At 36.8% G+C, this 26676-nt stretch overlaps 1 protein-coding gene across 1 annotated transcript in view; it reads left to right on the plus strand.

The window, feature by feature from the left end:
* Window positions 1-26676, plus strand: part of rapgef5 (Rap guanine nucleotide exchange factor 5) — a 164407-nt gene that overhangs the window by 47462 nt on the left and 90269 nt on the right. The window contains exons 7-9 of the mRNA XM_003222147.4: window positions 4565-4613; window positions 13515-13591; window positions 17643-17768. Coding sequence (XP_003222195.2) covers window positions 4565-4613; window positions 13515-13591; window positions 17643-17768 — 252 coding nt within the window. The remainder of the gene's footprint in view (window positions 1-4564; window positions 4614-13514; window positions 13592-17642; window positions 17769-26676) is intronic.

The raw sequence follows: 26676 nt of genomic DNA on the forward strand, positions 1-26676 counted from the left end.
AGCTATGAAATATGAAAATGTGTATGCATGCGATTACAAGCACTGTAGAACTTGCTCTTTTCTTTCCTCCCCCTGCTGCCAATGTCCCTCCAAATCTATTCCAGATAATCCCCATCGTACTTAGTCAGATTTGCAAGAAGGCAGTCCATTCTGCAATCCATTTTGCCCATAGATACCAATATGTGATACAGTTCATGAGGTTATACAGTTTTAAGCCAATAAAAGAATTACAATATTGATTTATTATTTAACACCCCGAATGGCAACCCCCCCCCCCCCAATAAGCTAATATAAAACACACCAAAACAGTATTTTAAATGGTTTCGGTCTGTCATACACATACAATTAAAACAATTTCTATAGTTAATCTTGGTTTTGAGGACTAAAGACTATATAAAACAGTGCAATCTTGGTTACCAAGCAGGAAAGGACCTAGTTGTTTTTACAAAAGCATGTGTTGCCACCCTTCCTCCCATTTGATAGGGACAGGGTGCCAATGCATCTTGTCCTGTTCCCACCATATGAAGGGGGAAGATGGGAGGGTGCGTGGGGTGCCCCACTTCGCCCCACACACCTTCCCTTTTGCCAGCAACTGCTGGCAAAACGGCATGGCCCCAGGGACCATGTGAAGAGGTCCTAGACGTGTTATTTTAATTTCTGAGACAATTATTGTATTTGGACCACACAAGTCAGACTACCTTGTAATGAGACCAAATCAGCATGGCCCAAAGCTGTTTTCCACAACTGAATATAGTGTATTTTAGCAGCCATAACGTCTATACTTTGATTTGTTTCTTACTTAGTTTGCTTTAGTTTTTTTTATTGGTTTGGAGGGGGCAAATAGAGAATGTGAGATATATATCTCACAACCTCTGAGGATGCCTGCCATAGATGTGGGCGAAACGTCAGAAGAGAATACTTCTGGAACATGGCCATACAGCCCGGAAAATGGGATTATAATAACCAGCCATTGAATGAATATAAATGTTTAAACAGACATCTATATATATAAAAGAGTGATGGCATCAGGGCAGCGGACAAAACAACAAAACTACAGGCCCCCCAACCTTGAAATTTGACAACACAACCCACCATTCACGGCTCTAGGTTGATACAACAAAAAGGAAAGAAAAATAAAGTCCTAATTAGAGGGAGAGCAATAATAGTTTTTATCCAATTGCTGTCAGTTTGAAGGCTAAGCTCTGCCCACTTGGTCTCCTAGCAACCTACTCAGCCCAGGGGACAGGCACAGTTAGGCCTCACTTAGGCCTCTTCCACAGATTATCAGATTTGAACTGGATTATATGGCAGTGTAGACTCAAGGTCCTTCCAAACAGCTATATAACCCATTTAGAATCTTATATTATCTGCTTTGAACTGGATTATCTTGACTCCACACTGCCATATAATCCACTTCAGTGTGCATACTAAACATAAAGACAACCATACAACAGACATTCAATACCACCACTACCTCAACAATTTCTCACCAACACCACCAGACAACGCCACAGCAACGCGTGGCTGGCCACAGCTAGTAGTTATCTAAAATGGGATGTCATTTAGATGGCATATTTGCTTTCTCATGGCAAACCTCCATATCATAACAATGACACTTATTGGATAACGCTGATGTTATGAAAGCGTTTAATTTACATCTGAACTCAACATTTGGAATGAGACATTGATATAGCAGTCCTACTAACTAGACAGTTGCTTGAAATTTATAAGACAGAAATAGGAAACTGTATGAATAAATAGAAACCACAAATTGTAAGCTATTGAAATGTGGAAATGAAATTGAAAGTATTTTATTTGTGCTGGCTCTAAAGTGTATGCATATAGTGATCTTTAGAAAACTAGGTAGGACTGATCATAAAAAATAACTTCTTCATACAATATTTGGATACACAGACCTTTAGAAGCAAATCTACAAACAATTTGAATAAATATATTAACAGTACAGGATGCAAACAATGAACTCTTTGGGTTGCTGTGAGTGTTCAGAGCTGTATGACCATGTTCCAGAAGCATTTTCTCCTGTTGTTTCACCTGCATCTATGGCAGGCATCCAAGAGGTTGTGAGGTCTGTCGAAAACTATGCAAGAAGAGTTTATATATCTGTGGAATGTTCAGGACAGGATAAAGAACTCTTGTCTGTTTGAGGCAGGTGCGAATGTTTCAATTGGCCACCTTGATTAGCACTGAATAGCCATTCAGTTTCAAGGTCTGGTTGTTTACTGCCGGGGGATCCTTTGTTGGGAGGTGTTAGCTGGCCCGGATTGATTCATGTCTGGAATTCCTCTGTTTTCTGAAAATTGTTCTTTATTCACTGTCCTGAACTCTTTTCTTCACCAATCTGCTATACTTTCTCAACTGCCACCTCTAATATAATTTGATATCTAGAACAAAAGCCCATTTTTAGAACAAAAGCCAATTTCTGAAATTTCTGAATTGAATATTTGTTTCTATGTAGTTATTCATATCTTTCCAAAATAAAACAGACTTGTTCTTTAAATAGTATATCTGATATACTAAAGATTTGAAAACTACACATTTCACAAAATAGGATTTAAGTCACAAAATAGGAATTAAGTAACTGCAATCACGGAGAATATAGTTTCACATTTTCTGGTTGACCAAACACACATTTAATCTCTTATCCCTTAACTTCAAGTGGCTTACTGATGCAGGGACAGCCGTAAAAGTATTAATTGAACAGAAAACTGCTCGAGAGATAATTGATTTGGCAGTGATGTCTAATAAACCCAGCAGTCTCAAGATGAAACCTCTAGGATGTTTGATCTATAACATTAATCTTTGTTGTGTGCTCTAATACTCTAAGCATGGCATCTGACCTTTTCTACCTTGGTTATCCAGCCAGGTTTCAACTGTAGTATTTTAATTATTAAGGGGTTCATTATGATAATATCAAAGAAGTGATTTAGAGGACCAAGTAAAATATGGAAGGGCTCAACACTTGAGAGATCTGACATTAATCTCTATGTGTAAATTCCATTTTCTATAGTAAAAGGTAACATTTTGGGCTATCAAATATATTTCTGGAAACTGCATTGTTTTGTGTAGGCATAGCGTAAAAGGACCAGGGTAAAAGCACACAAAAAGTTTCCTCTCATCTTTGAATTCGCAGATTTTGATTAGAAACAAATCCCCAGCATATTCAGTAAGAATTTATGATTTATGTTGGTTTGATTTCGAGATATCAAAGTTGGGAGAAATATCATCTAAAAAAAACCCTGAAGACATTTCAAATACATTTTTTACATTTGTTTATTACAGAATTATCTTTTTTTTCCAGCTGAGGAAATTGTGAGAGTGGGGGGTTTAAGGGGGGGGGGAATCAGCATCAAACAGGATTTTGCACCATTGGATAACCAGGACTCCTTTCCTGCCACGACAGCAGCCTGGGGGCCAACCATACTGACTTTCTTGGGATAGATCCATACATTAGCCACTGGGTAAAGTGTCCCATGTAGGTGCAGCCATGGAGCCCCCCTCCAATTTGTATTGCCACAATCTCCATGCTGGCCAGCATGTTTGGCTGGTTTGGTTGTGCTCCGTGAGAGGAAACATTCAGGAGCGACTGTGTCCACTACCCTGGCCATTTCCCCATTTCAAAGGTGTGTTGAAATGCCTCTCATCTATTGACATCCAGATCAATATACTGACAGAAGATTTCATCCAACTCCTTAAATATCTGAAATATAAAGATTGTTATTGGTAAGGAAGCCAATACTTGTGCTGTGGGACATTAAACAAAAATCCTTATCTATATTGTGTTAGGTAAGCCTCCAGTTCTTCTCCTTAAACTTTTTGAGGATTGAGTAGGAAATAGTTTTACTTCTGGAACTAAATTTATTTATTATTTATTATTATGTTTGTTTATATCCCACTTTTTATGTCCATACGGAGACTCAAAGCTGCTCACAGTTAAAAGCATTAGAATATAACTTAAAATATACAAATATACGACTATTAAACAGTATTAAACATCACAACCTCTGAGGATGCCTGCCATAGATATGGGCGAAATGTCAGGAGAGAATACTTCTGCAACGTGGCCACACAGCCCAAAAGACATACAACAACCCTGTGATCCCGGCCATGAAAGCTTTCGACAACAGTATTAAACATCATTAATATTTTAAACAATTCAGGTTAAATCCAGAAAAACATATAAAATCACAGCAGATAGAATAGTTCTAAGTGGGTTCACCTGAAAAAAGCTGTCTTTGCTTTTGGCAATACAGCTGAATTTATGGCACTGATCATAGCAAAAAAATTGTGAAGATAATGTAATAACATGATTCTGTGCATATTCACTAAGATGTATTCTCTACTACTGCATTCAGTAAGATATGCATCCTGACAAATCAGTGTGAGATTTTAGCTTAATTCAATTTGAGAGTGAAATCTGCCCAGATTGTGAGTAATGTTAGTTCTTCTCGAGTACCTATATATAGTTTTAAAAGTTAGACTGCATCCATTGCAATATTTTGTTTTATCAGAACCAATGTAACACTTTATCTTTTTGGTATATTAGGTGCAGAGAGAATTGGCTACAGTTCTTGCTATGAAGGCAAGAAAATCAGGTGAGTACTCTAAACATTTGATTTGGCATTTTCTTATTGTACTATGTACAGTGCACAGACACAGAAAATAAAAAGCAAATTGAAAGTAACAGATATTTACTTTCATGCTGTTCTTCTGTCTTATTTTTCTTTTTGTATTATCTCAGTTAATGTATTGATGACGTATAAGCATAATGGAGTTGTTTGCACCAACTTCTTATACAGATCAACTGTTCCGTTTACTTCCCTTTTTGAATATGTATTCTCTCTAGTTGAAATATGTTGGTTGTGATTTTGAAGATCATTTTTTCATTGTTTTAAAGAGTCTGTGTAACCAGTGAGCTTTTGAATTATGTTTTCCAACAGTGCCAAAGGATTCCATTAAAATAAATCTTAGACGATAAAATGCAGACAACAGTTGTCAAGCTTCTATTAGCCAGATCTTTTTTCATAACACTAAATTGATATAGGGTATATTTGAGGAAGAGACACCAAGTATAAATTGTGTGGAATATACAAAGGTTCAGCTTTTCTTCTTTCCTTTCTGTTTTTGCATACATTTACACCACTTCTGCACATTGTTTTCTGATATTTATATATGCATGTAGCAAGACCATGCATATATAATTTGTGGCCACCTTCACATTAAGCAGCACCTATCATGGAACCCTGTAAAAAGTTTACTTTGTGCTATTTGTACTTAGAAAACCATTATTTCCAAAGTAAGGTGGTTGCCCTTACAATTAGTGAACAGCAACGCTAAAATGGCTGAGTTCTGTGTTGGTACAGGAATTAGAGCAGTAGGCAAAGTGTGGAGAGCCAGTGTAATCTAGTGGTTTGAGTGTTGAATGATGACTCTGGAGATGAGATTTTGAAACCTTTGGACAGTAAGAGCTTTTTGACAGTGGAAAATGCTGGCTTGCGTGTGGTAGAGCCTCATTTTCCGGAGGCTTTAAAACAGAGTTTGGATGACCATCTATCAAGAGTGTTTTGTTTGTGTATTCCCGCATGGCTGGGGGTTGGACTTGATGGCTCTTGTGGTCTCTCCAACTTTACGATTTTATGATGACCATTCCATGTGATATTGTACAGTATATATGCACAACCGATTGTCATAATGGGTTCTTACACATTTAACTATGGAAATCATCAATAATCATCTAAGCTAGCTCCAGGCAATAAATGTAAAATCCATGGAAGTCAGAACATTTTCTAGATAATAATCCAGTATATAAAAGTATTATACTTCCAGCTATCTAATATAGGCCTGGTTTCTGGTGCTTAATTTTGTGGCTCATCTCTCTTGAGGTCAATTAACAAGAATATAGAAAATGAACACTAATTAACTATCCTTGTAGCACAGTCTAAATTTTTAAATTTTAATTGTTGGGAGCTTTAAAAAACATGGGAAGTCGCTATTCATAATGTTCTGCTGTAGCTGTAATAAAATGCTTATTTCTAAATACCACAAAGCGATAGGAAGGTGCAGGTGTGTTTTGCAGAGTTGTGGGAATGGGTAGATAAAATCCTATTTCCTATTTGATATCTGAGAAATGGATCCTTTGGGAATGGCTTTCTCTCTGGAAACCAAACTAGCATAATGAGTAGCCTTCTCTGCAAATTCAATATTAGCTTTACACCTCGGGTCAAAAGAAAGTTAATGACCATTTGCACACCAGAGATAGAAAATTGCATTGCATTTCGTAGTGTCAATTTAAAAATATAGCATTACACTGAAGTAATTTATATTTAAATTGATTTAAATTACACACCATGGTCACTGAGGATACTAGAGAACAAAGGTAGAAAAATGTCCTTGCTTTTGTCAACGTCATCAAAGCAGTTGTTGTAATATTTATCTCTATAGATAAAAGATACAGAGTTAGAGATGACAGACAAATAAAAAGAAATGATATGCCTGCTGGCAAAGAGCATGCAGAAGAGATGCATATATAGGTCCTAGCATTCGACAAGCTGTTTTTGAAACAGTAGAAGACCTTATCACAGTCTTTGCATTAGCAACACATTGAAGTAGTCTATGAAAGCTTATGCTATCAACTTCTTTCTCTCAGTCTCAGACGTGACACAAGATCCCTGTGCATATAGTTCCTATAAATATCACATCTATGAATCCAGAATGGTATTTCTTACTAAGTCATTTATGTACAAGTTTGCATTTAGATTTTAATTATATTGTACATTCAAAAGTACTAATTTTTGACCATTTAACCATAACCTTTTACAGTTGCTGTCATCTGTGTGTTTTGACAAATACACAATAAATGAGTGATCCATCTTTTAGTATTACCTATCCCTGGTTTGGTAATGATTTTAACTCAGCTGAAGACTTTCCCAGTGGCATGTGTGCTAGCTAGCAGAAGGAGGGTATTTTTTATGTTTATACAGTATTCCTTCACTTATTGCTGGGGTTAGGTTCCAGGAACACCTGCAATAAGTGAAAATCCGCGAATTAGGGACACTATATTTATTTTAATATTTATACATTATTTTAGTAGTTATAGACTATTTTAAGTCTTTATCAACCAATCGTGTGTTGATAAATCGCCTCCTTCTCCTTCCATTGCCACTTGGGCTCCTTTTTTCTCCCTTTGGCTTCTCCTTCCCCCCTTCCTTAGGCTGTAAATTGTAATTTTTTATTATTTATAATAGTCTTTTAGAGGTTATTGAAAAACCGCGAAACAGTGAATCCGCGAAAAGTGAACCGCGAAGTAGTGAGGGAACACTGTATTTCAAAATATATTCATAGCTGGAGCGAAAGGAGAATTCAACTGGAACTCGGACATCAGCAGTGCTGTGCTGATTCATTGACTTTGTACTTTTTTAAAAGATAGCAAATCATATGGAATCCCAGTTTTGGGAGAAAGGAAAGATACAACAACACTTCTTTTCTCTGTATTCACCATTTGAAAAAAAAAAGCCTGGCCCTTAAATTCCAGGTTGTTACTCCAGATCTAGGAGCCCCGGTGGCGAAGTGTGTTAAAGCACTGAGCTGCTGAACTTGCAGACCGAAAGGTCCCAGGTTCAAATCCCGGGAGTGGAGTGAGCGCCCGCTGTTAGCTCCAGCTTCTGCCAACCTAGCAGTTTGAAAACATGCCAATGTGAGTAGATCAATAGGTACCGCTCCGGCGGGAAGGTAACGGCACTCCATGCAGTCATGCCGGCCACATGACCTTGGAGAAATGGAGATGAGCACCAATCCCCAGAGCCAGACATGACTGGACTTAACGTCAGGGGAAACCTTTACCTTTTTAACTCCAGATCTGCCCCTTGGACAGCCGTTCTTAAGTTGTTGAGTCTATCTTTTTGTGCAGTTTTACAATCCTTGCTATAAAATGAATGAATGATATATCACCAGCAGCCTAATTTATTTTTGGTGTTATAAAATTTACTGACTTGTGTAATGTTAGCAGATATTTTAAACATCTGCCACGTCTGGTTAGAAATGAGATGCTTCCCCTTATCTTTATGCTGTGAGGCCCCACAGTCTGAGCGGTGGAGGAAAGAGCCGCCCACTGTCCATTGTCTTTGCTCCAAATCATTATAGCCTATTAGTCTTAAATGCTTTGAAATCCCTTCCCTGCAGTTTGACGAAATATTGCTGGTGTTTGTGTAGGTCAGTAGAACTGGGTGATCTTTTCACCGAGTAGCATTGTCAGCAAGGGAACTGCCTTGTGTTTTGTGTGTCAGCCGAATCATTCCACACAGAATGGTCAGTGTTAATTGTTAACACTCTATAAAGCTAAAGGGAGGAAGCTCACACCTTCCTGGGCTTTATTGTTCCAGATTGCTTGGCAGCACAATGTGTTGCCCATAATTTATTAGTTTATGTTGAGCAGTTTATCACTTCAGCCAGAGGTGGTAATTTTTTTAATTAATTTTTTTCTGTGCAGTGCAGTAGCACACCCAAATACCACAAGTTTTATGACTCTTTATTACATGGACTCAAAGATATATAGGTTAGATTGATTGTGTTAAAATCAACTCCATTTTCAATTCTATGTGGCACAAACAAGCATATACTGTAATACCAAGCTGCTGTTAGTACTCTGGAGAATGCAATATGTTGAAGAACTTTCAATGGAGAGAAAGCTGGATTACAAATAAGCATACATACTACTCATAAATGCATAGAAACAATAATAGTGTATTATCACAGATCATCAAACATCTGGGCGTCCCCTGGGCAACGTCCCAGACGGCCAATTCTTTCGCACCAGAAGCAACTTGCAGTTTCTCAAGTCGCTCCTGACATGAAAAAAAAATCAAATGTATTGTTGAGACCTTATAATTCAGCTTTTCAAACTATGTTATCAAACAGAAGGAATTTTAATGGATTTGTTTGATAATTCTTGTGCTACAATGTATGTTATATACACTGCTGTCATCACTATGCTCTAGCATTTCTGCTTTGCTGCTGTAAGTCTCCCTGGGAGGGGGCAACCAGATGAAAAACATCTAATATGCTGCGAATATCTTTTTTCAAAATTATTTTTATTGTGTTATTAGCTGTAAATACAGTGAAAGCGAGGAAAACAAATATATAAAGATAGTAAGAAAAAATGAGGAGAAATGAGAGAGAGAAGAGAAAAAAAATTTAAAAAAGGAAAAAAAAATTAAAAAAGGGGAAAAAAGCTGCGAATATCGTTTTAAATTATTATTATTCTAGGCTGTTATATATTGTTGGGGTCTGCTTATGGCTCGAATGAACCATAACTCAATAGGAAAGATTATAATGCCTGGAAAGTGCAAAACGGTTGAAAAGGGGAAGGACTGTATCTCAATTGCATAGATTCAGTCAAGGCAGCCATAACCTGAGCTGGCAAGGCTTATCAAGACTGTTAATTGTAGCCTATTAATGGAAATTTGTCATCTACAGGTTCACCATAAGCTGAAGCTAACTTGAGGACAATTAACAACAACAGCAAAGTGGCTGAAGCATTTGGAATAATAATGATGATGATGATTATGATAATAATTCTATTGATGCTAAATTATAATTTATTTAGTTTTAGTCACGTGTTTGGCATACACCAATATATCAGCCCATGCTGTTCTCTCATAGCCTCCTGAAATCTATCAGGAAACTATGTGCTGTTCCTATTTGCTGGACTACAGTTGAGAAACTGGACAAGTGTAGATTAACAGATAGTAGGAAATAATGGCGAAAACTGTGGACCAGACTTATTGTTAGTTATAAGAAATGATTTTTTTACTGTCCATCTTAAATGAATGTTCCATTAAGGTTAGAATAGGTTATTTTGTCTCTAAGGAACCTCTGACATAATTTAATAAGCTTTTTGTGTATGGCTAGAACAGTAATCCCCTTTGGGTATAAATATATGCAGTCCCTCTGCTGGAGCAAGTCTCTATTTTATTATTGGTTTTATAGAGAATCTTGAAAGAAAAAAATCCTTCCTGTTGCCCACAAGGGAGTAAGAAAATTAAATCAAGGCATAGCCTCCTGATTTTTAAGTGACCATTTAAAAATCGACATCCTGAACTCTTTAGGCTCATTTGCAGATGGGCACATTTGGAATTGCACTTCAGCAAGCTAATGCTCATTTAAGATCCTTGCATTCTTTTATTCGTGGTGACCTTTTAAATGATTAAAACAGGAGAAACAGTATAGAAAGGGTGTGTGGTAGAAATTATCTGGACTGTCGTCTTTGCACTCCGCTTGCATTGTATGTGCCACATTAAACAGATTTGTGGTACTAATGAGCATAGCCTTTTGGTTTAAGTAATAAAAGTGTTGCCCTTTGTTTTAATATTGAGAATGAATAGAGGAAGACTGTTGATGTTGGCATGGTTAGTAGAAATTTCTACTGCTCAGCCTGCTACCTACCACCCAAAGATTGTAAGTTATGATGAATTTGAGGAAACGACTAGCATTTTCTCATCCCACCCTTTTATACAACTTGGAATCTATAAGTCAAGAACAAACACTGGTTTATGATCCCAGCTCTCAAGAAGTACAAGAAAGAGGATGCAAGGCTTAGACTATGTGCTAAATCAATTGCTTTGGCTTTGTTTTATGATTTTTTTTGTTGTGAATGCCGCATACATTGGTTCTTCTGTTATTAGGTGTTACATTTTTTGTTTTGTTTTAAGGAAACAAAAACAGAAGAGTGGGCAAGGAAACTGAAGAAATAATCCCCTTCCACCTTGAAATGCCTCTTTATATGCAGTAGAGTCTCACTTATCCAACTTTGGCTCATCCGACATTCTGTATTATCCAGCGCAGTCTGCCTCCCTCCCGGATCCACAGCTGTTTCTCTAGGCAGCAATGCAAAGCGGACCAACACGCCCAACAACAAAAGTGCAGCGACACTCCCAAAGAAGTGGAAGACTTGTTGTAAAACATAATGTTTCGGTGCTTAACTTGTAAAATCATAACATAATTTGATGTTTAATTGGCTTTTGCTTAATTCCTCCTTATTATCCAACTTTTTGCTTATCTAACGTTCTACCGGCTGGTTTATGTTGGATAAGCGAGACTCTACTGTAAATGTATGCAAAGACCCCCACAGGGGCCATTCAATGGTTTCAGTTGTATTGTTTATAGTAGCCTTTCTTTACTACTCTTACCTTGAAAAAGGTTTCTTTGGAGCCATAGTAATAAAGGAAGGTGTCTACCTGCTCCTACAGTAGCTCGCAAAACAGCGCAAGTTTTTTCAGTACTTTAAGTACCAGCAGCTGCAAAATAAAGTATTGATCTATAAATTAAGGGCTGGCAATGATCTATCCCTGAATTACAAATCCTAGGTAGATCTGACCTGTATAGCTAATGATGAGGAATAATAGGGATTGCAGTGCAACAACATTAGAAGGACTAAATGGTTCTCAAGCCTGAACTTGAATATGAAAGAAAAAGCAAAACTTGGGCCGGGCTGTGGCGCAGGCTGTTGAGCAACCAGCTGCAGCCAGCTGCAATGAATCACTCTGACCAGGGGGTCATGAGTTCGAGGCCAGCTCGGAGCCCCGTGTTTGTCTTGTCTTTGTTCTATGTTAAGGTATTGAATGTTTGCCTTATATGTGTAATGTGATCCGCCCTGAGTCCCCTTCGGGGTGAGAAGGGCGGAATATAAATACTGGAAATAAAATAAATAATAATAAATAACTGCAGTTTGAAAGCAGAAGAAATTAGACCTATAGTTGCACTAAGGCAGGCATGGGCAAACTTTGGCCCTCCAGGTGTTTTGGATGTCAACTCCCACAATTCCTAACAGCCAGGCTGGAGGGCCAAAGTTTGTCCATGCCTGCACTAAGATGATTATTAGACCAATATCTCAGTTTAATACTCTTTTTATATCCATCCTGTTTTCACCCATCTCCATTCTATTTCGACTACAGTCCTTCTTTTCTGTCCAGACCCCTGCCAAGCTACAGTGGAAACACCCCAATGGACTCCAGTCAAAAACACTCACCATATAAAGCTTTTCCCTCTGATTTGAATTTTCTCACGGCTGTAACTGAGGCTTTTAGAACATTGCAATGTGTGTTGTCTCCGTTCTACAGTATCTATACCACACAGAGTGTTCCCAGAAGTGTTTGTTGGAACTTGCGTAATTCCTTGTGCAACCAGAGGAATTCATGGCTGCCCCGACTGCGATATATATGAAAAGAGCAAAGGCGCTTAAGAAAGCTTTCTCACACAAACTTTTTCATGTATCTATGCAAATGTAGAGACAGGCATGTGTATGCACACAATAAAACCTGGGAACTGGTAGAAGTGAAAAGCACTATAATTACTTGTTAATATTTTAGGAAATACGTTTGATTTGTCTGACTTGATGCACATTGACAATTTGATAACATTAATTCTCTATTTAATGACCTAGCTAGGCACTGATATACCGTAGTTCTCAGTGCTACTTGTTTTTAATATTCTTCCTTTTCCAGTAAAAAAACATACATATTTCTTTTCACAAATGATTTTCTCCATAATACCCTTTGTGCACTTGAGATAGAGCTGTCTATCTGAGATAGATTGGAGTAGTTGTTTACAGTATACAGCAAGGATGAGATTTCCTATAGAATGCAGCTTCAAGCACTTTAGCCAACATATGTACCAGAAATAATGAGTGCTGCACTTCATTGATATGTGTACAGCCTCCTCTAATGTAGAGTGTTGGATTACAGTCAAAGAGATCTTTCTTCTGCTTTTGGAGACCATGGTGACATCACTTGCTTGATTTCGATAGTTAAAGCTTCTAAGGCTATCTGATGAGGAGAGGAGGCGGTAGTTATTTTTTTTTCCAATGTGCCATGGGCCAGCATTATGTTTGTTCCTATTAAGATTTTGGTTTCTTTCCATGAAATTTGCCAGAAACCAACAAGGATAGGCATCTGTCCAGGGGGCATTTATTAGATCTAATCTATCACAGGTAGCTGTGGTGAAGATAAAAGGAGAAAGGGCTTCTCTATATCCCTTTCTGAATTATTTGGAGGAATGGTGACATATAAATGCAATAAATTACAGAAATTTAAATATTACAAAGAATTATTTTTTATTTGAAAATGGTAAGTATTTGTAAATCATTGCAGGTGCAAGCATTTCAGAGTGAAGACCTGGAGTGAGCAAACCAAGGTCTTTTAGACATGGCTGTACTGCAAATTGGGAGATCTGATGGGAGTGGCAGTCCAGCACACTCTTTAGAGCCACAGTTTCCTAATGAGTGTGACAAGCTTCTTGCTAAAATAGATGCATGGACTCTGACTTTTGTTGAATATGGGGGGATTTGATAAAATCCCATTTAAAGTTAGTAATGCTCATACATGCCTAACTAGCTGCAGAACTTTAACCAGTGAATTTTATTCCAGGAAAAAACTGATTGTGTTTTGTGTCACTGTTGTGTTTTGAAGCCCAACTTATAAATGTTCCTAATTTCTTCTAACTAGCAATGAGTCATAACGATGAACATGGCAGTGAAGAAGCAGCCCGGCAAGAAGATCAGAAGAATGTCCATGATGCAGAGGTAGAAGATAATACTAATAAAATATTGAGATCCTTGGACCTTCTTTTGTAATAAAACATGTGCCAAAACTTGATTGTGAAGATTGCTTGGCCATGCATTAGTAACTCCATGTCTGGAGTATAAATATTCCTCAATTAACAAGGTAGATGTGTTCCCAGGTATTACTTCTTTAATAGAAATGTTGGTACTAGAGGTAGAAATAGCATGGAAAGAAGAGAATTGGGTTCCTTTGTCAAACAAAAAAGAAGAAAACGGTTCAGCATGTTTTACCAGACTAACAATATGTGTCGTGAACCAACCAAGGTGGTAAACCTTGTAAAAGTAAACAGAACTTTTTGAACCTTCTAGAGACCTCTTGAAAGTTTATTTCAAAATACATCCAGGAATGGTTTGATTTTCTTTCATAACCTCCATTTATTGTATGATTTCCATGTTGGTATTCAAGCTTATTGATCTATGCTTTCTTAATAAAACAGTGATGAGGCAGGCTTATCTGCTGCCCACTTTTCTCTCTTTTGTGCTATTCATGCCTGTTCAGTAAGGGATTTGGGAGGCAACTGCTGCTTTCCATTCCTCTGTCACCATTATCCAATGCTCCTAAACATTTGGGGAGAGAAAATGAGGAGGAAAGAGGATGAGGATGTGGCTAAAAAAGACTGTAAAAAAAGAGATGCTTTGTCAGAGGCTTTGTTGAATGAGGTATATTTGTACTGTATGACTCCCAATATACATAGGGGACCCGAAAATCACGGAAACATGAAACTATTGATATTAGTGAGCCCTACTGAAGCAAATGACATCCACCAGAAGTTATCACAGAGGTGCCCAGAAGGACCTAGATGACTCTCTTGATTTCCATCCTTTTCCTAGCAAAGCCATATTTTGTTGCATCCTGGTACTGTATATGAAACAGCAGGTAACACTCTTATGGAAACATGGATTGTAGTGAAGTACAGGCAGTCCCAAGTTATGAACAAGATAGGTTCTGTAGGTTCTTAAGTTGAATATAAGTCAGAACAGGTACATTTTAAAGTGTGATTCCAGCCACACACAAACAAGCTTTGGATAGCATAGGGAAGGGTTAACACCTGTGTGGTGTTTGTTTTGCTGTCTATGCCCCTGTTCAGATTTCATTTGGCTTGTTGTAGAAACAAAGATTGGCAATAAAGCCTCCGTTGAGAAACCTTTCCCCCATGATAACTCTTTCAGGAGTGAACTTCCCTTCCTGGGAGACAATTTATCTCACTTCTTGTTGTCTCACCCCGTACTACACCCCATAGTGTATATTTTCTTTTATTGTTGTTGTTTTATTGTTGTTTAATGTGCTATGATTTGTTGTTTTATTATATTTTGTTATATTGTATTGTTCTGGGCATGGCCCCATGTAAGCCGCCCCGAGTCCCCGTTGGGGAGATGGTGGCGGGGTATAAATAAAGATTATTATTATTATTATTATTATTATTATTATTATTATTATTATTATTATTATTATCCATGAATCATTTGTAAGTTGGATGTTTGTAACTCAGGGACTACCTGAATATTGTACATTACTATTTTTGAAATTGGTTAAAAAAAACTGCATCAAGTACAGAATGCAGTAGCCAAGGTGTCTGTCAAACATCTGGCAGCACAAATTTCACCTTCCTTGAAATAACTGTACTACCTGTTAGCTAATGAATGAAGATTATGGTGGAAAGAAATCCTACTTATTCTAGAAACTATAGACTGTCATCTAGGATCAATTTGTATACAATAGTATATTGGACACCTTTTTATACAAACTTCAAAAAATGAGCTGATTCAAAAGAGAGCCAAAATTAACTGAACTTAAACATGTCATAATAAAACCCTAAAATAAGTAGTAGTCACCACCCCAATGACAAGGATGCTATTTCATCCACAAGCAAACTGAACATACTGCATCTAAATGTTTTTAGCAGAGAACAGTTGAAATAACCAATGGGGGTTTTTTGCATTTAACATCTGTAAATATTGCCATCAGGCTGGTTCTGCTTCCTATCACAATTAGTTTATATGAATGTTCAAAGTTTTGTTGTTCAAGATTTGAAGACAAAAGAATTAATTAAGTATTCATCTGCTCTAATAAGCAGCATGCTAATAAGATTATATTGACGGAATAGGGAAAACAACAGTAATTTAATTTCACTGAATCCAGACATTCAATTTGTCTGGAAGCTACTTTGACAATTTTACAAATATTGTTGCCCTTATCTCGCTCATTGACTTCATGGAAATAATTTAGGGTATTTAAATGGAACAAAAAAGATGGCCCAGGATAATACTATATATTTGCTCATTTCTTAGTGCTAATAGAAGTTTTTCTTCTCCCTTGAAGACAAAACTTTTGATGAATATTGATGGCCATTTACCAAATGGTAACTCAGTAAGTGTGTGCAGGAAGCCAGTCAGCAGTATTTCCAAATGTGAAACAGTTTTCTGCTTCCCTGGATTTCTGATCAGGTGCCAAAATGTAAAATGATCCTGTTCCACTTAATCGTCAGATACAAATGACTGTCTTACCAAGTGTTTTTATGTATACTTGTTAAGTTAATTGTACACTTGTCACAGTTGTACACATGATCAATGGTCATCTATAGGCTAGTCAACGAATACAAAATTTAAGTTTATGGAAGCGCAGATAATTGTATTCACTCTAACAGTCAGCAGGAGTTTCTCAGAGCTAGAATATCTCTGAGACTAAATCTTGTTTGGCATTATTTTGAGCTGAATGTGATGATAGTCAGTTGCTCTCTATTTCCCAAAGGATCCACTATTTCACCTCCATGTCATTGTTAACTTATTTTTACATCAGTGTGATGGCTTTCCTCTAGGGATGTCTTTTCCAGGACTGGCTTTACAGCTAGAAGTGAATTGTCCGTGTTGTGGACCACAAGTACTTTAAATACGAAAGGAGCAAGTAGTTTTTTCCCCCCTGTAGTGTTCTGAGTGTTTCAGTACAGTTTGTTTATAAGAACACGTATTTTTTGCAGCCCACACAATGGCTGTGTATAACTTCTGCTACTTCACCATATAGAGAAGAAGATGATTTTTTTAAAAAAAAAAGCTGTCTTAAATCACAGTAGCAAAATTAGTCTGGCAGTAATTTTTATACCTCATTAGATGGACAGGTATCTTGATTCTTTTCTCTGTAATCCCCTTCTCGTATTTGAATCTATGAGTAAGACAAATAACTCTGCTTTAAATGAAGGGTAGAAGAGAGGAGGCCTTCTGTGCATAATGTTATAGGTATGATCGAGACATTAAAATTTATGGAGAAGCTATGTAGGTTAACCATTTTGCAAGTCCAGTAGATTTACCTCTTCTCTATTTGTGACTTTTTGTAGCCTAGACAAAGGTTGAACTTGCTGGTCATTCTGTCGTTTATTTACATTTATGGTAGTGTGTGCACAGGATTTTTAAAAATCACAATGTTATATTGGTTCTCTTGCTTGATATATCAACAAAACAAAACATTCACTGATGTATTTCCCAGCTCTGTGATGCATCTAAAGCAATGTGATATGTATGTTTCTTCCGATGTTTGTATTTAACATATTTCAGTGACTATATTCCCTGCATACAAAGAAGGGTGGAGTGTGAGAAACAGAAGTTTGTGCTGTTATTTTTAGGGATGACTCTCTTGCTCTCCATCCTTTTCCAGGGCTGTTCTTGGCTAACTTTCCCATGGATTTCTAACCTCTTGCTATGGCTCTCTTATGTAACAGGAAATAGGTTGACGGGAACAAACACAGAGTTAGCATATCAGCTGCACCCATAATAGTAGCTGTTTTAGTTCATGTTGTTCTCATTTTGCAAAGCAGATAGACTAGCATTAAAAAGTGGGATCTCTGAGAACATTTGTTACCATATTCCTGAAGAAACAGCTAACATTCTGTTCAGCACAAAACTGCAGAATTAAGGCAGAACGATGGAGAAAATATTTTCATTTTAAAGTTACAAGTTGGTGAATGTCATGTCCTGGGATTGTGGATTTAAGTATCTCTTCACTTTCCCTCCAACTCTCAAGGCAGGAGTTATGTGCAAGCTTCAAGAACGAGAGGATATTGGGCGTCTTGAACTTGTCCAGAAACTGGCAAATGAAAATGGCCATCTTCTATATACAGACAAAAAAGAACCAAAGAAGACAGACCAGGTAGGATATTTTTCCAGTTTGATTTTTCAATAAAGTCATTGGATGTAATCCTGCAAAGTATATCATGACTGGTTCCCATCCAGTCCATGAAATTTAATTCACAGTGAAGTCTTCTGCATGTTTATTAGGAAGTAAAATTGTTTTGCATTCAGTGAGCTTTCTTCTACTTATATTTATGCAACTGCATAAATCATATTCCTATACTCTATACCCAAAGCTTTTAATTGGCCAGTCATTACTTAAATTTTCCTGGATGTTGCCCTAGGCATCAGATTCATCCTTCTCAAAATGAAAATGCATTTCAATATAGTTTAAAAACACAAACAGAATTATCAGCAATTTCCATGAAATCCTAAAGGAGTTGCCTTCGGTTTTAAAACAACCAGCTGTGGTTTAATCACTCTGGTTATTTAAGACTTATCTGACAAATTAGCAAAAATTAAACTTCTAAAGATTCAGAGATGGACTTCTTTGAGAAAACATTATTGAAAGTTGAACACTCTTGTAAAATATAATTGTTTAAGCCTCTAAGCTAATGAGCTTGTTGTGAACTTCATCGTTGTAAGTTTTTTAAAAAACCCAATCTGAACTATTTAGTTTCATTGCTCTTCAAGGTCATTCTGAGATTAATTGGTGGTTCCTCTCTTCTCCAGCATTTTCAAATTCTTTAAAAATTTGAAAATTAATTTAGAAAAGTAACACGTTTAATTTAAGTTAATTGAAATGAGAAGGAAAATGAATGACCAATCACCTACATTAATTGGATGGTATTACCTCTTCACTTACTTCTCAAAATAAGGAGGGAGAAAACTTAACATTATATCTGTATTATAAAGTTATATTTACATCTATTTATGCCACTTCAAGAACTGTTGCTGATTCTTGCTTATTACATTTTAAAAAAGAAAAAAAGAAGTAAGTTTTAAAGAGAAAGAATACTATCAGAAGGTGACAGATTTTACCCTTGGTACAAAACTTTGCTCCAGGTGTTCTTTACCTTGATGCAGGTCTGTGTACTCTCATTGTGAAGCTTGCAACAATAATTTTTGGTTCCATGTTTATGCTTAATTAATTGATTTCCCCTCTAGAGGTGTATCTACACTGTAGATAAACTGCTATTTGATGAGTCACTAGCATTCTCAGAAAGAGAATACTAAAGACCTTGTAAAACTACAACTCCCATGAATCCATTGTATTGAGATATGACAGTTAAAATAATTATCAAACTATATTTATTTTACAGTGAATATAGTGTAGATGCACCCTACCTGAAAGGATGCTGAATAGTCTTATCATTAACAGACCGCTCACTCTGCAGTAGCTATGCATCCTAAAAATAATATGGAGTTTTGGCTGACCCGACACTGACCCTAGTAAGTAAGTGGCAGTGCAAATCACCCTCTTCCTCAGAGAGGTAATTTCTGCTGGATCCCACTTGTACAAGTGACAAGAGTCCTTCTGTTCCTAAAGATCTAACTTTGGACCCAGAACCTACTCAGTGAGGGTTGCCTAGTTGTTAAGCACAATTAACATTGTAGGGTCTAATATAATAGTTGTTGTATCCAAGAGTATCTATACAGCAGTTATTGCTTCCAGATTAAAAAATAAATAAACTCTACATGATGGAATGACTGGTTTGTAAATCTGTGGCCTCATTCCAGAAAAATCAGAGCCTGGTCCTCTTAATGTTTCTTTCTTGCTGGGAGGAAATCATACTGGTGTATTGGCTGTCCTATTAATCCTTGCTGGCTCATTCAGTTGGGCAGGAGTGTGAAAGGTGATGGGATGGGAGGAACGGGAGGAGGATGGGTGTCTATGGGGCAGATGGAGGGAGCAAAATGGGTTGGAGCAAGTAGGAGAAAGCCACTGATGTAGCCCCTTCCTGTTTCCCTTGCAGTGTTGGCCTTGATAGGTCTGGCCTTAATAGAGGTCTATTAGGCCCAGACCCAATGAGACCAGTGCTGGAAAGGAAACAGGAAAGGGTTGTGGTCCATCCTCCCTTGCAAACACTTGTTAAAGTCAAGCCCTGAAGGGAGCAGATGGGTGATCACTTTACAAATGGAAAACATCATTGAAAGGCTACTGAAATGGAGGTGTCTATATATTTGAATCAGTGCAGATCTGCTTATACACATACTCTGAACTTAGAAAAATCTATCTGTCACAATGACACTTGCTGGCTGGATGCCAAGGTAGACCTCTTTAGGACCCTTCCCGCCATGAACTTTGCACACTTCCTACCACCAAATACATTGAATGTTCTGAAAAGCAGCCTTAGTTTGTTTATTCAAGTATGCAATTATATGCATTAACACACAGAACATTTTAAAAAATGATGACATCACTCTTGCTGGACAAGGTTACCATCTTCAAACCACCCTGTTTCCATCCCAATTCTGGAATGTAAGACATTGTTTTCTTTTAAAATTCTCCTTTGGTTTCTGAAAGCAGTGTTTTCACTTCAAAACCAGGGAAACATCATGTGTTCATACAGGATCTGGATCTATATAAGGTTGGATTATTTTGCAGGTGAGGCTTCAGCCTCAGTTATCATGAAAGACAGTTATGTACTTCTTGTTTCCAAAGAAATATTAATATAAGCCCTTAATGTTTGTTTATATAAGAACTGGGGATTTTTCTTCTTTTTTCTTAGTGAAGGAAACAAAATGGAAATGAAAGTTGCATTATCATGTTTGCTTGAGGAAAGAGCATGTTGTCCTAAGTATAGCATCTATTCAAACTGTAATTATATAAAAGACTTGCTTTGTTAGATAACTTGTTTTGTCTCTTCTCAAATGTTTATGAAAGTTTTTGGATGGGAAAATTGAAAGTTATTTTTCTTAGCTGCATGATACTTTAGATCTCCAACTCTCACCACCTGGGAACAAACAAAATACAAAGTCTGTTTGAATTTTGGAATGCAATATGTGTAATTGAATATGTGCAATGTAAGTAATGTTCAGCAATATTTGCTTTAAGCCAGTCTAGTCTTAGGGAGTTCTTGTGGCAAGCTGGAAAAATAATTCTCTGAACAAAACTGTTTAGTTTTTCTACAAATAAAGTAAACATTGTTTAAGAGCTCTACAATAATATGTTCAAAAGCTTTTGTATGGAAGATGCATATAAGATGGAAGAAATTAGCCAGGCCATGTCTTCGCAACAGCTTCTTTCCGGAGCCATTGAAATTAGTTTTCATGTCAGAAGTTTTTAACATCTGTAAAATCCTTATGAATAGGAAATGGATAGATAATTATGAGATTAACTTGCCACCAAAACAGTAAAATTGCAAACCATGCAGAGTTAAGTATGATCTGTCCTGTGTTGCCTGCCTCTTACAAAGTATGTGTAAAGACGGAGGCATGATGAGAAGGATTATTTTCTTTTTATGTAATAACATGTATTTCTCCTGGTAATTTCATGTGCTTTTATTTATCCTTGAGTATGCCTTCTCTATGTCTACACACAAACAAGAGTCAAGTCAATTAGAATATTTGTTTTGTGCCTTCAATTTGTTTCAGACAGTGGCATATGCTGCCTCAGAGTCTGGTGGAGTCTCTGTCTCTGGAGGTTTTTCAGCAGAGGCACCATGGCCATCTGTTGGGAATGGCTTTGATTGTGGTGTTGTGGGGGGGGGGGAGGACTAAAAGTTGCCACCTGCCTCTTCTCTTTTCTTTACAAGGGAGGAGCTGTAGCAGAGGTAAAAACACAAGGCGGTGACGCGGGGCGGAGAAGGAGAGGAGGGAATATTTGTACATTATATGAGTGCTTTAAGTCTCCTTAAGGTGATATTACTAACGTAATTCAAGTTGTGAATCACAGAAGAATACACTGAAAGACACTGCAAAGACCATTTTGATGAAGCCCCTGCAACACAGAAAATGTTGTTTTAAGTGCACTCCTAGGTGGTAATGATATGCTGGAAGGATGGTCACTTAAATACTGATACAAAAAGAAAATGCACTGGTATAAATATGCAAAACACACTACTTTGCATAAAATGTCACGTGATCATTTGTATGTATAAACTTTTCAAAATTATTAAAATTAAAGTAGAAATAATCTCATCATAGTGGGGAAGACTAAGCAAATGATTTCTGTTCTATTCGTTCTACTGTGGAGGTGCTAACTGTTAGTGGGCAGTTTTTAAGGTCCCATCTCTCCTTTCATATGATTCTTTATGTCAATCTATAGGGGTTAAATATCCTAAAGTTGCCTGATCCTGCCTGATCTTGAAATCTAAGCAGGGTCAGCCCTGTTTAGTACTTGGATGGAAAACCACCAATGAATACCACGTGCCGCAGGGAGGAACTGCCTCCTTGGCCAAAAAAAATTAATTTATGGGACCATAGTACATTGACAGGGGATGTAAAGGCACATAAAGACCCATATATCTCAGTCCAGACCTGAACTAGAATGCCCTTAATATGGAGGATGCCTTCAGACAAAGAACTGGCCCCAGATGGGTCATTCAAGCAGACAACTACCTTCTATAATTCAAATATATGACCTTTCTGCAAGCTAGAAGGGAACACCAGAGAGTGAAGCTTGTACTAGCATGATAAATGCTGGCAATTCATGCATAACAGTGCCTTCCAACAAAATGTTAACCATGCAGATCTGATGTGATAGAAGTACTTAGTGGAAACATTTAAAAAAGTAATACGTTAAGCTTTGCAAGCAGAGTAATTTATGCAGTATAGTAATATGGATGCACTTCTATTTAATTTACATGATTACGTCTAGTCATGGAATTTGAGTTTCTCTGGCACAGGATGCCAGTCTTTGGCACAATAGCTTTACCTGCAGCGATTTTATTATATTATGAATTCTATATTGCATATATAAAATAATTGGATCTTGGAAATGGGAAAGAATTAAAACATTTTCTTGTTCATATATTCCAATTTTTGCCATTTAGTGTTGATGTTTTAAGGTAACTTTAGATGCCTTATCAAGATGAATGGCTTGTTATATCCAGCCTCAAATCTTGTCAATTTCATAAACCTCCTGCCTTAGGCTGCAGGTGTGAGAAATTCTGCCACACCAAACATAATTGAAAGAAACATTGTGCCTTAAAGGCATTATTCATTTTCTTTTGTGGTTTACCAAGAAAAACAGCAGATTATAACACTCCCTGTACTAGTTGAACATATTGCTTGCTTAGTACCTTCTGGCTTAAAGAAGCTTGTTGTTATAAAAGTTACTAAATCTGCATAAGTTATTAAATGTATAGAATTAGAAGGAACACCCTATTCCATAGACTTTTATTCACATTTAGCTTGAGAAAGTGCTTAACCTTAGCCTTTAAAAAAAGTTTCTCCTTAAAATTTTCATTAATGGGGGTAGCACCTGACATGAAATAAAGTCAAGCAGAGTCTGGAAAAAACTTTTTTTGGACTACACTTCCCAGAATCTCCAAGTCAGCATGGCTATTGATCATTATAATGAAAGTTACAGTAAAATACCATCATTAATTATAGAGATTGGGTAGTAGAATATATATATTTTTTTTAAAAAAAGAAGCACATTGAAACGTAATTGTCTTCACTAAAAGCATTATTCCTTGATCTCATACTTGTATGGTAAACCTGGTGTTTGTAAAATATTTACCAATCAAAGCTTTTTTGTTTGCTTTGAAGCAACAGCAGATGCCTGTTAACATATCTCAAAACAGACTGAAAGCAGACATTTCTTGTGCTTTATCATTACCTATTTAAGCCATAACTGGATGTAAACCATTTCCCTTTTAACAGAACGTCTCATTATTCAGAAAGTTTGTTCTAGATGCTTTTTTGATAGTTTCTTCCTGATGAGGAAATGTGTCCTTTCCTCCTTGTACTTTCCCTTAAACTCCACTGTGCTGAACTGAAGGCACTGATTGGATGTATAATGTGAAATGCTTGCCAGCACTTTCGTACCCGTAAACACACAATAGATAATAGCGTCTAACCTATTCTATTTCTCTATTTATTCCTGCCCCCTTGCCCTAATAAATTCACTAGATAAGGCTGGGAAAAATTGTCTAAAATCCTGAAATGCTGCTGACAGTTACTGCAGGCATTATTGACCTTTCATTGTCCTGTCAGAATGGAACTTGGCAGAAGAAACACAGAATGGTTGAGTGTATGCAGGGCAGGTTTACTGCATTTTGAAATTTTATTCATTTCCATCTAAAGAGTGGGGACATATGATCATTACATTCATCCTTTGAAGTTACCTAAACTGCTCTCCTTAGTGGACTAATATTCTTTTTCTGTGTAAAGCAGCTTTCTACATTTCTAGTCCCTCCAATGAAGCAGACCATAATTTTTGTTGTTACTGATTATTTGTATATAGAATATCTAAATCATATCACAACTTAGCTCTTCAGTGGTTCCTCGAGGCTCACTTGGAAGAATGTTCTCTCTTGCCCTATTGTTAGTATTAAACTGATTATTTTAAAGCATTTTCTTTTTTCTATATTTTTTCAGCTATTGTCCAAATACTGCTGCTTGAAGAGTACTGTACATATATACAATGTGAGGAGGTTCAGGTTCTGTAGGAAACCAAAGCCACAAGGTACATGACATAAGGAACAAATTTAATTATAGCCATAGTTTGTCATTGGAAATTAGCCAGAATCTTCAAAAAGATGGAGACCTATGCAGCACTTCCGCTCTAATAGATAGAAAACTCAAATAAAAAAAACTAGGCATGTCTACCACAACTTGGAACATGGCCCTTGTAGATGTAGAAGGATCTTCTAAAGTTTGAATGAGTTTTGAAAGCTATATGTGATTTCCTACCCTTCTGTGGCTCCTGAAGCATGAGATACAGAACTTGGACATAACCAGTCATGTTAAGGATGCCGTGAGTACTTACCAATACTGAATCTGGCCAGCTCCCATGCAAACATAGCTGCTCTTAAATAAGCCATAGTAATGGCATATTTGTTATCTGAATATGTAAATCCCAGTTGTAATTATGATGGATTCCCTTTAAGGCTATATATAAAGCAGATGTTGCTATATATAGCAGCACCTAGGACATATTATTGTCCATAGATTCCTGTGTATTTATGCACAAATATTGAATTTAAGCAAGATGTTTAAATTCCTATGTTTTAAAGATGTCTGCCAGGAAGAAGGCAGAGGATATAAAAAGAATATACCATACAAGTATGAGATCAAGGAATAAGTCCTTTAGTGAAGACAATTAGGGTGAATATAAAATAATAAGAAGATGCTAAATGATGTTGTAATTGGTTTGTTGCCTTGCATGAATAACATCTAATATGTAATGTGCTTAGAAAATGAAAAATCTATGTTCTTCCCTGTAGGTATTGTATATTTGTATATCTACTATGTTAATGAAATAGCCTTAGAGAATGATAAGGAGTTTGCTCATTCTTCTGTTCACATATGATGAGTTTCCAATACTTAAGAGTGCTTAGGTGGGGTTTTGATACTATTTGTTTGGACTATAACATCGGCCACAAGTTGAGAACTAGGCAGCTAGAAGGTGATGAAAGAGACCTACAAATAGATTAGAGGACAAACAGCAAAGAGCCCTCAGTCTAAAGGGAGCGGGACCTGTTTCACCAGAGCTTTTTAGTTCTAGTACAGGCAGACAGGCTTAGAAGAGTGAGATTCAAAGATACTGCTGATGTCAGGCTTCATAATAATGGTAAAGAACATATGTGTCTTTAAAATAAGTATCTGTTTTGAAACAGACTGAAAGCATCTGTTGTTGCTTTTATGTGTTGATTGGTAATTCTGGTAGTAGAAGAAATATAGCAAATGGCATACATGTCTGACCTGTTCATATTTTGCACACTAGAATGCCAGTATAGCCATACATTCATAGGTCTGTTAAGAGTAACAAAGTGTTTCATGCCGATAGTTTTGTTTTAAAATTATAAATCAACTTTCTTATCTTACGTCAGCTTAGACCTGCATCTGTTTTCAACCTTTGAAAGACCTCTCTGCTAGAGGCCTTCAGTTTCTTGTTTTGATACAGGCTTTTCCCAACTACCTTTGTAGTTGCTGAAGAGTGCATTTCCTTGAGGACAAGATGAGGTTCATTCAATTCAGAGTAGTGCAATATTCTTTGGCTTTCCTTTTCACTCATTTGACCTCTGCCCTTCTTTCATTGTCTACTTACAGTCAAAATGTAAATGGCAGGGATAGGGAATACTGAAACTTTATTTGGATCATTTGCAAGTATATTGTCTTTGGATGTATTCATTTGACCTAAGAATTTTATACATTTCCTTATACGGATTCTGTAAGGATGATTCTGACTTATGCTGACCTTTTGTTTTTTGGCTATTGGCAATAAACTACATACTTCTACATTCTACAAGTTCATATCTCAGAACTCTTTACTTATACCATTCAGAGAGTCCCATTTCTGTTCACCTCACTGTGTTAGCTTCTTTTAATTTTCTCATAGCAATGCTTTGTATATAAACTCAACACTTTTGAAAAGAAATTCACTATTTGATTGGGGGGATTTATATTGCATGTGTACTCTGTATTGTCAGATCCAGATTTACTCAAACATGGGTCTGAAGTCAGTGAGAGATGTATATAGGTCTTTTCTAACCAATTCCTGAACCACAAAATAATAAAATGGTAGGATTGTATGTAATTTCTTTCTATTGGTAAAAAAATTGAACCTCCAACAGAAAACATATTATTAAATGTTAACAGATATTAGAATAACTGGAGAGCTGAAGAATGTGAGAAATGTTAACAAATGGGCATGTCCAGCTACTGTCTTTACAACATTAAACTGTTCTCTCAAATTTGTTCCAGATGGTTGCTATGCTTCAGATAAAACAAAATAAAATCCTATTTTAAGTGCTTCTATTAGTAAGTTATTCCATATGGAGCATCAACCTCGTACAGAAGGAAATTCCACCAGA

The sequence above is a fragment of the Anolis carolinensis genome, chromosome 6 (assembly GCF_035594765.1).
Source record: "Anolis carolinensis isolate JA03-04 chromosome 6, rAnoCar3.1.pri, whole genome shotgun sequence".
Classification (NCBI taxonomy): domain Eukaryota; kingdom Metazoa; phylum Chordata; class Lepidosauria; order Squamata; family Dactyloidae; genus Anolis; species Anolis carolinensis.